At 36.4% G+C, this 14,935-nt stretch overlaps 1 protein-coding gene across 2 annotated transcripts in view; it reads right to left on the bottom strand.

Moving 5' to 3' along the window:
• Positions 1-11,680: 11,680 nt before the first annotated feature.
• The window catches only part of LOC106882433 (uncharacterized), a 200,540-nt gene continuing 197,285 nt past the window's right edge, over positions 11,681-14,935 (bottom strand). For both annotated transcript variants that reach the window (XM_052973727.1, XM_052973728.1), the window contains one exon: positions 11,681-11,724. In XM_052973727.1, the coding sequence (XP_052829687.1) occupies positions 11,696-11,724 (29 nt within the window). In that variant the 3' untranslated portion in view covers positions 11,681-11,695. The remainder of the gene's footprint in view (positions 11,725-14,935) is intronic.

Below are 14,935 nucleotides of genomic sequence, written 5' to 3'. Positions count from 1 at the left end.
TATATAGATAAAAACTTACTTGGAGAAGGATGCGTGACGTTCAATCATTTTAATAATATAAATAATATATAAATATATGTACATATCCATACATATATGTACATATCTACATCTATATGTATACATACATGCATATATGGGTACAGGATATCAGAAAAAAACGTTAAGCACGATGAGAAACGAAAACAGAAAACAAACTTTCTTTTGAACAACGTAAAAAACAGAGAAACGAGACATGCAACATAAAGAATATTTCCCTTCATCAGTTGTCCCTGTCCATCTACACTGCATTTCGAAGGCAAGGACAATATGCAACTTTGTTGGAACAGTCCTTCCCGCAAAGCAAACCAAATAAAATTTGGAATTTTTTGAGGTGTGTGAAAGTGTTAACAAGAACAGGACAGTGAGGACAAGACAGTAAAAAGAAGACAGCAAAAATAAACAATAAGGACTGTTGGGCCAAGACAATAGAAAAATTATTATTATTTTGAACACTAGTAGACATGAATGAGAGAAGAGACAAGAGACAGAAAAATCACATCTTCTTTATAGGAAGCCAGCGGAGAGAAAGAAAGAATCCCTTTCGTCAAGTGTCAGCGACGAGAGGGTCGAGGAGGAAGAGTGAGGGAGAGAGAGGGAATGGTGAAAGGGAGAAAAGAATAGGGAAAAGGTGGGAGAGAAAAACAAAGGATGAAGAACATGAGAGGGAGAGAGATAGACAGGGAAGTGATAGTAATGAGATGGACAGGGACAACTGATGAAGGGAAATATTCTTTATGTTGCATGTCTCGTTTCTCTGTTCTTTTCTTTGTTCAAAAAAAGCTCATTTTCTGTTTTCGTTTCTCATTGTGTTTAACGTTTTTTTGATGTCCTGTACCCATATATGCATGTATATATACATATAGATGTAAGTATGTACATATATGTATGGATATGTGCATATATTTATATATTATTTATGTTAGTATATATATATATATATATATATATATATATATATAAAAATAATCAATAGAATTTTTTTTAAATATGGAAATATTAATCAAACATTCCTAAAGGGTGTATAAAGCATTGTTTTTGTGTATAAGTGCAAACAAATCACAAAAGAAATGGCATAGAAGGTATGTAGATTAGTGCATTGAACTTTCAAAAATGCATCCATTCAATATGTTTAATTTGTTGGAAAAAAAAATACATAATAAAAATAATAACGGGGAAAAAATAAGTAAAAAAATAACACATCATAACTTTATCTTTCTTCAGCTTTTAAATTTTTTTCCGACACACACACGCAAACACAAGTATACACCCAAGCATACACTCATTGTTTCTTTCTCTCCCTCCATCTTTCTCTCTCTCTTTCCTTCCCCTCACCCCCGCACTGATTGTTATGTGTTTAGGAGTATTCCATTTCCTGTTTCTTCATCTCTGTTAGACTACCACAAATACCAAATGTACATATGATGAAAATAAAGTTTTATTTACAATGGATATCATTGTGCTTCATCACTATTTAGATTATTACAACGCAAATAAACGACAAACATCATAATAATAATAATAATAATAACAATAACAATAATAACAGCAGCAACAACAATGATAATGAGAATAAAATATCTTTTATAATAGTAATACAATGATAATAATCAATATCAATATAGATGAATAAATTCGAGATACACAGATTAAATAAACAAATTGCAATATATTTATGCTAAACAAAAATTAAAAGTTTGACATATCATAATCGAAGATCTTTATGTAAAATATGTCGAAAATCTATATGCCGTTGTATGTGCACATAAAAACTATATGATCGAATTGCATCCCCCCCACCCCATTCACTAATATACATGCATAGGCATGGTTGTGTGGTAAGAAGCTTGCTTCGTAACCACATGGTGCCAGGTTCAGTCCCACTGTGTGGTATTTTGGGCAAGTGTTTTCTACTATAGCCTTCGGGCCGACTAAAGACTTGTGAGTGGATTTGGTAGACGGAAACTGAAAGAAGCCTGTTGTGTGTGTGTGTGTGTGTGTGTGTGTGTGTGTGTGTCTGTCTGCCTGTGTCATGTTCATTTCCCCACCCCCTGTCACCATTTGACAACTGGTATCGGTGTGTTTACATCCCTGTTGGCAAAGGGGACATATTGTATGAATGTATTCAAAGGTCCTAGGTTCCACATAAACTGTATCAACTTGATGATTACAGGCATGGCTCAGTGGTAAGAAGTGGGTTTCCCAACCGCATGGTTTGAGGTTCAGTCCCACTGTGTGGCACATTGGGCAGGTGTCTTCTGTTATAGCCCCAGGCCAACCAAAGTCCTGTGAGAGGATTTGGTAGATGTAAACTGAAAGACGCCTATCATACGTGTCTGTCTGTGTGTCTTTCAGCCTGTTTGTCCTCCACCATTACTTGACAACTGGTGTTGGTGTGTTTATGTCCCCATGACTTAGCAGTTTGGTAAACGAGATTGATAGAATAATTACCAGTCTTAAAAAAAATTTAAGTACTGGGACTGATCCATTCAACTAAAAATTCTTCAAGGTGGTACCCCAGCATAGCCTCACTCTAATGACCGAAACAAGTATATGATAAATGGCTGTTGGAATATGGTAATTCAATAAGGAAAAGGACAAGTTTACCAAAGAACTAAAACCAAACAGACGGAAATTATATGTGCAAGATGGAGAGAGTTAATGTGTGTTCATGTGTCTGTATAGTTGTTTATCAACTGGGAATGGTATATTGGTTCATTAAACAAAAATTGCCAGTAATATTTGACAAAATCTTTTCACACTATATTCAGCACACCTCTCCTTCTCCTCTCTCTCTCTTTCTGCCAAGATTTACAAATTGAGTACCAGATGAAGTAAATGGTTTCAAATAATTATCTAAAACCACTGTTTCTCAACCATTTTTTTTAACCTATTCTTTTCTTTTTTCTTTTGTTTCAGTCATTTGACTGCAGCTATGCTGGAGCACCACCATTAGTCGAACAAAATGACCCCAGGACTTATTCTTTGTGAGCCTAGTACTTATTCTTATTCTATCGGTCTCTTTTGCCACACCGCTAAACACAGCAACATCAAATGATGATGGGGGGACAAACACAGACACACTAACATTATTAGGAAATGTGTAAAAGAATTTACTCTTTTACTTATTTCAGTCATTTGACTGTGGCCATGCTGGAGCACCACCTTTAGTTGAGCAAATCAACCCTAGGGCTTATTTTTTGTAAGCCTAGTACTTATTCTATCGGTCTCTTTTGCCGGACTGCTAATTTATAGGGACGTAAACACACCAGCATCAGTTGTCAAGCGATGTTGGAGGGGAGGGACAAACACAGACACACAAACATATACACATACATATATACATATATATATACATATATAAAACGGGCTTCTTTCAGTTTCCATCTACCAAATCCACTCACAAGGCTTTGGTCGGCCCGAGGCTATAGTAGAAGACACTTGCCCAAGGTGGCACGTAGTGGGACTGAACCCGGAACCACGTGGTTGGTAAGCAAGCTTCTTACTACACAGTCACTCCTGCGCCTAGGAAATGTGTAAAAGAATTTGTTGAAATATTTTGTGTACGGTAGAAGTATGACCGATTTCATACACATTTTAACAACAAAATCTTATATGGAGCCCAGAAGAGCCATATGAACCTTGGCTGAAAACCATTGATCTACAACTATAGAAAGTGGTGCCAGTTCAGTGACAGTAAAAATGTGAAGTTTTTAACCAAGTATAAAAGTTCTATGCTTTTCTAGAAAAAGAATGATGTTACTTATATGAAACCAATTCCATCTGTTACAGACTAATTAGAACAAACTTGTTGATAAGAAGAGACTTGTTGTCTAGCATATATAATCTATGATACAAATCAAGTAAACACTCATTAAAAACTAATGAGAGATAATTAAAAAAAACAATTTACATACCACCAAAAAAAAAAAAAAAAAAATTCTAATTAGATTAAAATATGTTGTAGCAAGCACAAATTTAAAACTAGGGGAGGAGCCTTTGTCAATAGCGTAAGCAATAACTTACATACAAGATAAATGCTAATAACAAGACAAAGGGTGTCTCTATGTGATTGCTTGAAATAGCAGCCAAATCTTCCTCAAATCATGTTATACCATCTTCAATTTAGAATATACTAGACATTGTAATCATTAACTTATATATGTGTGGGGGGGGGCAGGAGTGGCTGTGTGATAAGTAGCTTGCTTGCCAACCACATGGTTCCGGGTTCAGTCCCACTGTGTGGCACCTTGAGCAAGTGTCTTCTACTATAGCCTCAGGCCAATCAAAGACTTATGAGTGGATTTGGTAGATGGAAACTGAAAGAAGCCCGTCGTGTGTGTGCACATATATATATTTATATGTGTGTGTGTGTTTGTACCCCCACCATTGCTTGACAACCAATATTGAAGTGTTTAAATCCCCGTAACTTGGCGGTTTGGCAAAGGAGACCAATGGAATAAGTGCTAGGCTTACAAAGAATAAGTCCTAGGGTCAATCTGTTCGACTAAAGGTGGTGCTCCAGCATGGCCACAGTCAAATGACTGAAATATGTGACAAACATATTTCATCTAACCTAAATTCTGCTCATACCTAAACACTGCTTTGTGCCTATTCTCCGTTAATTAATATGCAGATATGGTGTGGATTCAATCCTCGATTGCCAAATTTCAATTAACATTTCAACAGCGCTTTTCTCACAGTAAAACAGTTTTTCTCTGAATGACAGCAGTTATGCATTTCCCAGATGTCTTCGCTAAGCAGAATAATATCTTTGCCTCTCGCCAACCACCGCCTACCTCTCTCACCAACCTTAGACAATCTCTCTTGCCAACCCCCAACAATCTCTTCCTCTTCCAGTTGATTGTTTTTTGTAGTTTTTCATGACAGAAAATACACCTTCTGTGGCAGTTATAATGAAATTGCTTTCTTATATCAGAGTAATAAGGCGTTTCGATACAACATCTTTACTCCCGGGAATTACAGGGTACACCAGCTAGTATATATATATATATATATATATATATATATATATATGTTTAAATATATTTTTTTACACCAAAAATTTGGCAAAAGAATATAGTATCTGTTAACAATCTTAGCAAAATACTCACTGGTCAATTTCATTATTATTATTATTACTATTATTATAAAGTATTTTCAATGGATCAGTTTTGAGCTCTATTTAAAGTTGATATATATATATATATATATATATATATATATGTATAACCATAAAGAGGTCTGTGACCTGAGGATAAAGAACTACTATAGACAGCAACATAGATCATAAAATAAAGAGTTGATAAAAAAAGTCTCTATGCAGTTGCTAGATGTAGCAGTCAAATTTCACACAAAATCTTCCTACGTTCATATGGTGCTTTTTACATGCCACCGGCATGAGTAATGTAGTCCTAGACACACTATTTAAAAATGAATCAAACAAACTGAGTGGCCATTGCTGGAATGTCGTTAATGATCATAGGTTTGCTTGGTAAAATAACAAGGATAACAACAACACAACACACAATTCATCTAACACGAAAATCTGTCACTTTAATAAAAGTATCTCATAAAAACAATCATTGTGGAGTGTGTATGCATCTGTCCACAAGACATTTGCCAACATCGTAATACATCATACATCATGTGTGTATTTAACATATGGCAGCCCATAATGCATTTTCAAAATGACGTGATGTATACAATATTTTAAAACAGAAGCTAATACATCATAGAAATGGAAACATTAACAAAAAAAAACAGTATAAAATCCTACCATTAATATTTTAACATCTATTTTTCTATGACAGATCTGTCGATACAGCATGTCATCAATCAAATCAGTTTGGTTTTTTCTATTCTATCAGCTTTTCTCTTCTGAGGTATCAAGTATACTGAGATCTGACTGTATAAACACATTTTCTCCATGTCTCCTGTTATGGTTTCCTTTCACATGTATCTTTCTCAAACACAAACACATAATAGAAAAAAATTACTCACAGACTTACTAATATTCATTGTCCATTCCAATCACAAAACTTCGGAAAAGTGGTTGTCTCCCCCTGCACACTTGCATTGAAGTCATTAATGCCCAGCCACAAGCTTGTTTTACCTTTGATCATCATTGAAAAACACCTTTACACACCAAATTGTGCTTGTTTCATTTCTCTCTAATCTCCATAGATTCTTGCACACTATTAGCTATGCATTATCTTGTTTTAGACCAGAGGTTCACAAACTTTTTCAGGCTGCCACCCACTTTGTATCACACCCAAGCCACTTTCCTAGTGTTCCTCTCCTCTCCACACACGCACACACACACATACAAACCACTTTCTGCAGAAAATTCACAAAGCTTAACTTAATTAACCCATTATTTTGGAGTTTTTTTTTACATCCACCACCCCACATTTTGGCCACCCCATTATAACCCCACATTTCTTCATTGTTTACTTGGACCTTTCCACCGCCCCCACCCCACCCCAAGGGGGCAGTATGGCCCGCTTTGGAAACCACTGTTTTAGAGAGATGTTGCATAGCTTGTCTTCTGCACAAAACAAGGTTTTGTTGCCAACTATGGCAAAAACTACTTAAACTTCTTCCAGCTCTAACTCTTCCTTATTCTAGTGGATGGTTCAGAAGTTTGTTTTGCAATCACAAGGTTTGAGCTGTTATCTTTAGTTTAACCAAGCCCTGAAAATTAAATTGGGTTGAAGGAAACTATGTAGAAGCTCATCCTATTGACTGCACATATAATTCAAAAGTCCAGTCTTATCACACTCTGCATCAAGCTGATTCTGCCAGAGGATTATATTAAGGGTACTCAAATCAGTGAAATACTTCATCAGCTCAAATACTAATTGAATGAACAGATGATACAGTTGATTGAACAATCAGGTAGTCATCATCAAAACCAAATGAAATCCATCACTTTTTCTACCTTACTTATTCAGGCAAAGGTGCACAGTTTAGTGGTTAGAATGTTAAGCACATGATTGTTAGGTTGTTGGTTCAATTTCGGTTTGAGTGACATATTGTATTCTTGAGCGAGGCATGTCGTTTCATAATTTGAGGTCCATTCAGCTGAAAATGATTAACAGATGTAGCTAGCCTTAGCCTTTTAGTATTCAGATTACTCGGTTAAGTATAAGGTCTATTTATTCACACAGTTTCTATTTTATCATGCCTTACCCATCAGCTTTGAGATTTTGATGATGAGATTGTATATATTTAGAACGACAGTGTAGGGTAGATGTGAAAGACCAGATATGGCCAGTTTGAATACTAAAGGATTTGTGATGGACTGGCATACTGTTTCTCAGTTTTAGGCGCACATTGTTTACACTGAGTATACAGTATAAACCCAACCCTTTAATAACTCCTGGTTCTGTGATACAAATTTCTTCTCAGGAGTTCTAAATGAAAACCGTCCAGTAAAATTTCATGTTAATTTATGTTCCTTAGGCAGGGAACAGGTAGAATTGTTAGCATGCTGGGCAAAATGCTTAGCAGTATTTCATTTGACAATGTTCTGGGTTCAAGTTCCACCAAGACTCACTTTGTTTTTCATCCTTCCAGGGTTGATAAAACAAGTATCAGTTAAACATAGGGGTCAATTTAATTGACTGAGCCCCTCTCCTAAAATTGCTGACCTTGAGGCAAAATGCGAAATCATTTATGTTCCTTATACCAGCTTAATAATGACAAAGTTATTTTACTAAATTATGCAATAGTGTATTTCAACAGAAATTTGATAACACAAGAGTTAACTCCCTATCAACACGCTTCCAGTATATGAAACAAAACCATTCTCTTACTAATTAGCACTTTCATCTTTTCCCATTCAAGTGTGGTCATTGCCAGTGCCACCTGACTGGCTCCCGTGCTAGTGGCATGTAAAAAACACCATTCAAACATGGTCAACACCTGTACTGCCTGACTGGGCCCCATGCTGGTGGCACATAAAAAGCACCCACTACACTCTCAAGCCAGTGGCATGTAAAAAGCACCATAAGAATGTAGTCGATGCAAGTGCCACCTGACTGGCAAATAAAAAGTACCATTCGAGGGTGGTTGATGCCAGTCCGGTGGGACTGGCTCAATTGCCAGTGGGACTTAAAAATCACCCACTACACTCTCGGAGTGGTTGGTGTTAGGAAGGGCATCCAGTTGTAGAAACCTTACCAGATCAGATCGGAGCCTGGTGCAGCCTCCTGACTTGCCAGTCCTCAGTCAAACCATCCAACCCATGCCAGCATAGAAAGTGGACGTTAAACAATGATGATGATGATCTTCTCCTTAATGACCTTCAAATATTCAGCATTATGCTATACTTTCAGTTTGAAACTATTCCTGTAACATTTTAACTTGCTGTGTCATGTGAATCAAGTCATTAATATAAAGTTTTTACAGAAATACCAAATATGGAAACTTCTATAACAAATTCAAAAACTAGCATGCGTAAGGACTTTCGAGCAAGATTGTTGCCAGTGCCCCTGGACTGGCTCTTGTGCGGATGGCACATAAAATACACCATTTTGAGCGTGGCCGTTGCCAGTACCGCCTGACTGGCCTTCGTAGGATTTTCGAGCGAGATCGTTGCCAGTGCCCCTGGACTGGCTCTTGTGCAGGTGGCACATAAAATACACCATCTTGAGGGTGGCCGTTGCCAGTACCGCCTGATTGGCCTTCATGCGGGTGACATGTAAAAGCACCCACTACACTCTTGGAGTGGTTGGCATTAGGAAGGGCATCTAGCTGTAGAAACTCTGCCAAATCAGATTGGAGCCTGGTGTAGCCATCTGGTTTCACCAGTCCTCAGTCAAATCGTCCAACCCATGCTAGCATGGAAAGCAGATGTTAAACGATGATGATGATGATGATAATGATGACATTGCATAGAAATCCTGCTGAACATTGACATGTACACAGATGCCAACAATATGAATTTCACGCAGTCTCTCAGTCTGATAAAATTGATGTCAATATTCAAAATTTTTCTGGGTGTCTCGATTCATCCTTGCATATTAGAGTATACAGTATGATCCCTATCTGGTGCAAGGTATAGATATAGCAACATAATTGCATGTTAAGCATAATCGTTTGCAATTATATATGCAATAGGGCAGCCCAATCAAAGCTGCATTGAGAGCAACAAAAACACACAAACTTACAGTAAATTTACCAAAGAAACTACATATGCAACTCCAGCCAACAGCACACTCATATATGACTTATATTTGATATTCTTTTATACTGGTTCATCCCAGGGAAGATGACAGTGCCCATAAAACTCACAGACGTTCCAAGTTGAGTGAAATCGATGCCATTAATTTTATGTTGAACTAAGGTGGCAAACTGGCAGAATCATTAGCACATCAAGCAAAATACTTGGCAGTATTTCGTCTGCCGCTACTTTCTGAGTTCAAATTCTGCCAAGGTCAACTTTGCCTTTCATCCTTTCGGGGTCGATAAGTTAAGTACCAGTAATCGACTTAATCCCTTTGTCTGTCCTTGTTTGTCCCCTCTATGTTTAGCCCCTTGTGGGCAATAAAGAAATAAGAAACGTTAGCATGCCGGGAGAAATGCTTAGCGGTATTTCATCTGCAATTATGTACTTAGTTCAAATTCCACCGAGGTCAACTTTGTCTTTCATCCTTTCGGGGTCGATAAATAAAGTACCAGTTACACACTAGGGTCAATGTAATCGACTTAATCCCTTTGTCTGTCCTTGTTTGTCCCCTCTATGTTTAGCCCCTTGTGGGCAATAAAGAAATAAGAAACTTTAGCACGCCGGGCGAAATGCTGAGCGGTATCTCATCTGTCTTTAGGTTGAGTTCAAATTCTGCTGAGGTCGACTTTGCCGTTCATCCTTTCAGAGTCAATAAATCAAGTACCAGTTGAGTACTGGTGTCGATGAGATCAGCTGTCCCTCTCCCCACAGAATCCAGGCCTTGTGCCTATAGTAGAAAGGATTCATTTTATGTTGAACCATTGGAAATTCACACCAGTAGGAAAAATGTAGATGGGTGAAATTCAAGAATTGATGCTGAAGGGAAGAATAATTGAGCATAGTGACTTTAAGCAGAGCCAGGAGTGAATAATACAATAGAGGTGGCAAAAGGTGTAGTGATTAGTGAGCTGGAAGTGCTTGAGTGAAGGTAATATGATTTTAGTTTTCTCACAAACTATTCATCAGTAATACGATTGATGAAGGAATCCTATCACAGACCTTTTCCAGATCAACAAATGAAATGAGAAAAATGAGGAACTGAAGATTTCTAATATATTAAATGATGTCCAGTACTTGATTGAGTACCTTACTTCATCAACCTCTGATTGATGCACCAAGGAAGTTTCTACACAGTTGCTCCCTCAGACGAAGCCCAAGCATCTTCAAAAATGGAAGCAGTCATTGGAGGATAATATAGCCCTCGATGCACATTCTGTCTGAGAGGATTCAGTACTCCCTGCTGGAATACCTTGAATGCAGATCTGTCTGACAAAGGTTTACTGGGAGCTAAACATTACAACAACCTAGCCTAACCTTTCCAGAAGGATGAATAGTAAATTGGCATTTGAACATAGAATATAAAAAGACATTTACTAAATGCTAGAAGATATCTTGTTTTGGAGTTTTATCAATTCTGCTGCAGGGAAATCAAAAGAAAAAGAAAAAATCATTCCATGCAAAGAATTGTGGTTAAGAAGTTTGCTTCTCTTATGTGATGCCTTAGAGAAGTGTTTTCAACAATGGCATATCGTATGAGTGGAATTCGATGGTAATACATGGATTACATAGGAAATAGTGTAGAATCCCAACATGTGTATATGCGTAAGTGGATATTAATTCACAATGATATCAGAAAAAAATGTAAACATTGGCAATGGAAATATGAAAATAAATAACTGCTTTACAAACTAGGTCTCATGTGATATTTGTTCTGCATTGAATAACACAAACTTCTTTCGTATGCACTCTTGTCATAAAAGAAATGTAAAGCGTAAGTAATTGACCAGCTGAAATCTTGTAACCAACACTATTACTTCATCAGTTACAATATAAAATAAAATAAATATATAAATAAAGAGAGAATAAAATCAATTGTGATATAATCAATGAATACTGTACAAAACAGTTCAAGTAACAAGAAAAGTGTGACAATGAGGGTTGTACAACAAAAGCAGTGATGGCTGAAAGATGTGAGAGCATTCAAATGACCAGGGATAAAAGCTTTGCTAACATACAACACAAAGAGGATATACTGACCAGCATGCATTTAAAATAGGGACAGAATAGGTTTTAAGAACAGTTTCAAAACAATCAAGGAAACACCGAAATAAAGAAAAATATAAAAAAAGTTTTAAACCTAAAGTCCAGGAATTTTTCTCAGAAAATCATAAAAATGGATGCAGTTTTACAGGGTAAGAACAAAACTGATATCTGTTGTACAGAATAATTAGTGTGTGTGTGTGTGTACTTGTGAAGGTTCTTATAGGAAATAATAAAATAATAGAAATTATTTAGGATACTAAACGAATACTAACAAAATTATCAAATAAATACAGAACAATATATGAATATAAAAATAGATAGATAAATAAATAGATAAATAAATAAATAAATACATGTGCAGCACTGAAGTGTGAAATGTTATGACTTACCAATCCTCCGTGATTTCTCTGCCATAATGACCAAATAAGAAGAACAAGATGAAGACATAAGCAGGAAGGAAGGGGAGGAGGAGGAGGAGGACGACGACGACAACAGTGATGATGACAAGATCATCGAAAGGTAGAAGAATATATATTTCTTAATTGGCATCAAAATATAATAATTAAGGTAAAGGATGACAATTAAGGTTAAATGCTGTTAAGCATTTTTCCCAAACTCTAATGATTCTGCCAGCTCACCACCTTAATAATAATAACAATAATTTATGATTATTATTATTATTATTATTATTATTATTAAGGTGGTGAGCTGGTAGAATCGTTAGCATGCCAGACAACATGCTTAGCAGTATTTTGTCCATCTTTATGCTCTGAGTTCAAATTCTGCTGAGTCAACTTTGCCTTTCATCATTTCGGGGTCAATAAAATAAGTACCAGTTGCATACTGGAGTTGAGGTAATTGATTTACCCTTCCCTCCGAACTTGCTGGCAATGTGCCAAAATTTAAAAACAATTATCATCAGTATCATTATTATTATTATTATCAAACTATTATTATTACTATTGTTGTTGTACTCAAGAAGATCTGTACTCCACAGCAGAAGTGTTAAGACCAGTACATCTGGTGGCGAAAAGCACTCCTGGCACTGACACGTTAAAGTGCCCATGCAGTCAGTGCCACTTAAAAACGCCCCTGTGGTGCCATGTTAAAAGCATCCAGCACACTTTGTAAAGTGGTTGGCATTAGGGGAGGCATCCGGACATAGAAACCATACTAAATCAAACTGGAGTCTGGGGCGGCTCCCCAGCTTGCCAGCTCTGGTCAAACCATACAACCCATGCCAGCATGGACAACAGTCAATAAATTATCATTATTATTATTATTATTGATGTTATTGATTAGGTCCTTTTACATAAAACAACAATAGATTCAATGACTGCAAGGATAAGACGCTAGACATCTAATCACAAGCTCATAAGCTCAAGTCCTAACTACAGCCTGTTATATATGATCTTTTTAGGATGATGGACTGATAGAATTGTTTTGAGTATGTTGGTATAATTCCATTTCTTTGAGGTATTGCCCATCTAGGCAAACACCTGGAAGTAGCTAAGGAATGGATGCACTCAGGCATTGATAGGTGGCACTGAATTAACTAATAACTAATTACACCAAGTTCCAAATAGATAAGAGTATTGAATCACTCTTTTGTATGTTATGTGGCAGCAAAAATGTAACAATCTCACACATTGTGAGTGAGTGTAGAAATCTGGCTCAAAGGGAACACAGAAGGAGGTATGATAATGTAACCAGGTATGTTTAGTGGAGAATGTGTAAAGAAGTACGATTTTGAAAGCTCATTGAAAAGATACAAGTATAAACCAGAAGGTGTCACTGAGAATAATGAGTAGAACATCTTGTGGCATTTTACAATCCAGCGTGATTTGGTGATTAATGCTTGGAGACCAGACATTGTTGTAGTTGATTAAATGATGAAGGAAACCAAGATCATAGATACTGCCATGTCTGCGGGGGCTAGGGTGCGAGTGGAAAATAAAGAATCAGAAAATATTGAGAAGTACAAGCCACTAAAAGATGAGATTGCACGAATGTGGGTAACATAGAAAATAACTATCATCCCAGTAGTTGTAGAGGCATCAGGTGTGTTAACAACCAGGCTGGAGAAATTGGGGTGGAAGATGCTCAGAAAACTGCTTTATTGAGGACAGAGAGGATTTTGAGACTGGTACTTGGATGTTAAGTATGATAGAAAGAGACCCAGTCAGATCCCTGACAACAGAATGTTGTCCAAGCTCACAGAATTAACCAGAGCAAGTGAATTCAAGAGCTCTGTGAAGTGAAATGTACGACAATAATGTTTCAAATTTTAAAACCTTATTATTATAATTATAATTATTATTATTATTATTATTCTCAAAGTGGTGAGCTGGTAGAATCATTAGCATGCCAGGTAACATGCTTAGCAGTATTTCGTCCATCTTTACGCTCTGAGTTCAAATTCTGCTGAATCGACTTTGCCTTTCATCATTTCGGGGTCAATAAGATAAGTACCAGTTGCATACTGGAGTTGAGGTAATTGATTTACACCCCAACCCCCAAACTTGCTGACTATGTGCCAAAATTTAAAAACAATTATCATCAGCACATTATTTACATTTGACGGATATTTGTCTTCATCTTGTTTGTTGTTAACACAATGTTTTGGCTGATATACCATCCACCCTTCATCAGGTGTCTTGGGGAAATTTCGAATCTGGGTTCTCATTCCTAAAGTAGATTTCGATGTTCTTCTTCTTCTTCTTCTTCTTATTATTATTATTATTATTATTATTATTATTATTCAGTTCACGGGCATATGGCGTAGTGGTTAAGAGCACGGGCTACTAATCCCAAGATTCTGAGTTTGATTCCAGGCAGTGACCTGAATAATAATGATAATAACATCGAAAATACCTTAGGAATGAGAACCCAGGTTCAAAATTTCCCCAAGACACCTGATGAAGGCTGGAGGGTATATCAGACGAAATGTTGTGTTAACAACAAAAAAAAGATCAGGACAAATATCCGTCAAATGTAAATAATGTAAATAATGTACACAATTCCTCATCTCTTAAATACAGAACTGAATTATCATCAGTATTATCATTATCATTACTACTACTGCCACCACTCATTTTTGTCAATATAACAACAAACAGAATAGTAGCAGTAACAACAACAACTATTTATTTCATATTTAAAGAATTTAAAATTCTACACTCTCTTCCACTCTATCTTCTGTCTCCAAGACTCATGTAGCTGTCAGAAGACAGTTGGCAGTTTTCAAGCAATAAATTATAAATTACTTCCATTGTAGCTTTCCAGATGCCCCCATTTCTTAATTCTTAATTGAAACATTTTAAACTACAGTTAATTTCATTTGACATGTTAACAAGCGAACTATAAGCGTTCACTGTTGCTTTGTGCATTCAACGTCTTTTCGTGGAAAGACTATTGCAAATTCGGTACTGTGTTTAACGAAAAACTTTGAATTGGTTGAGACATTGGAATAAAATGTCTGACTAGATGGTTTATTGGTTCAAGCTGTACACTATGTCACTGATCTTGCAAGTTGTGTTTAGTCTTTAATCTTAACTATAATGACAATTTACTGTTTGTTCTAAATTATAACATATATAAATAATCCTCTATTTCTCT

This window comes from Octopus bimaculoides, chromosome 16 (genome assembly GCF_001194135.2).
Source record: "Octopus bimaculoides isolate UCB-OBI-ISO-001 chromosome 16, ASM119413v2, whole genome shotgun sequence".
NCBI classification, from domain to species: domain Eukaryota; kingdom Metazoa; phylum Mollusca; class Cephalopoda; order Octopoda; family Octopodidae; genus Octopus; species Octopus bimaculoides.
This window is presented reverse-complemented; position numbering and strand designations above follow the sequence as displayed.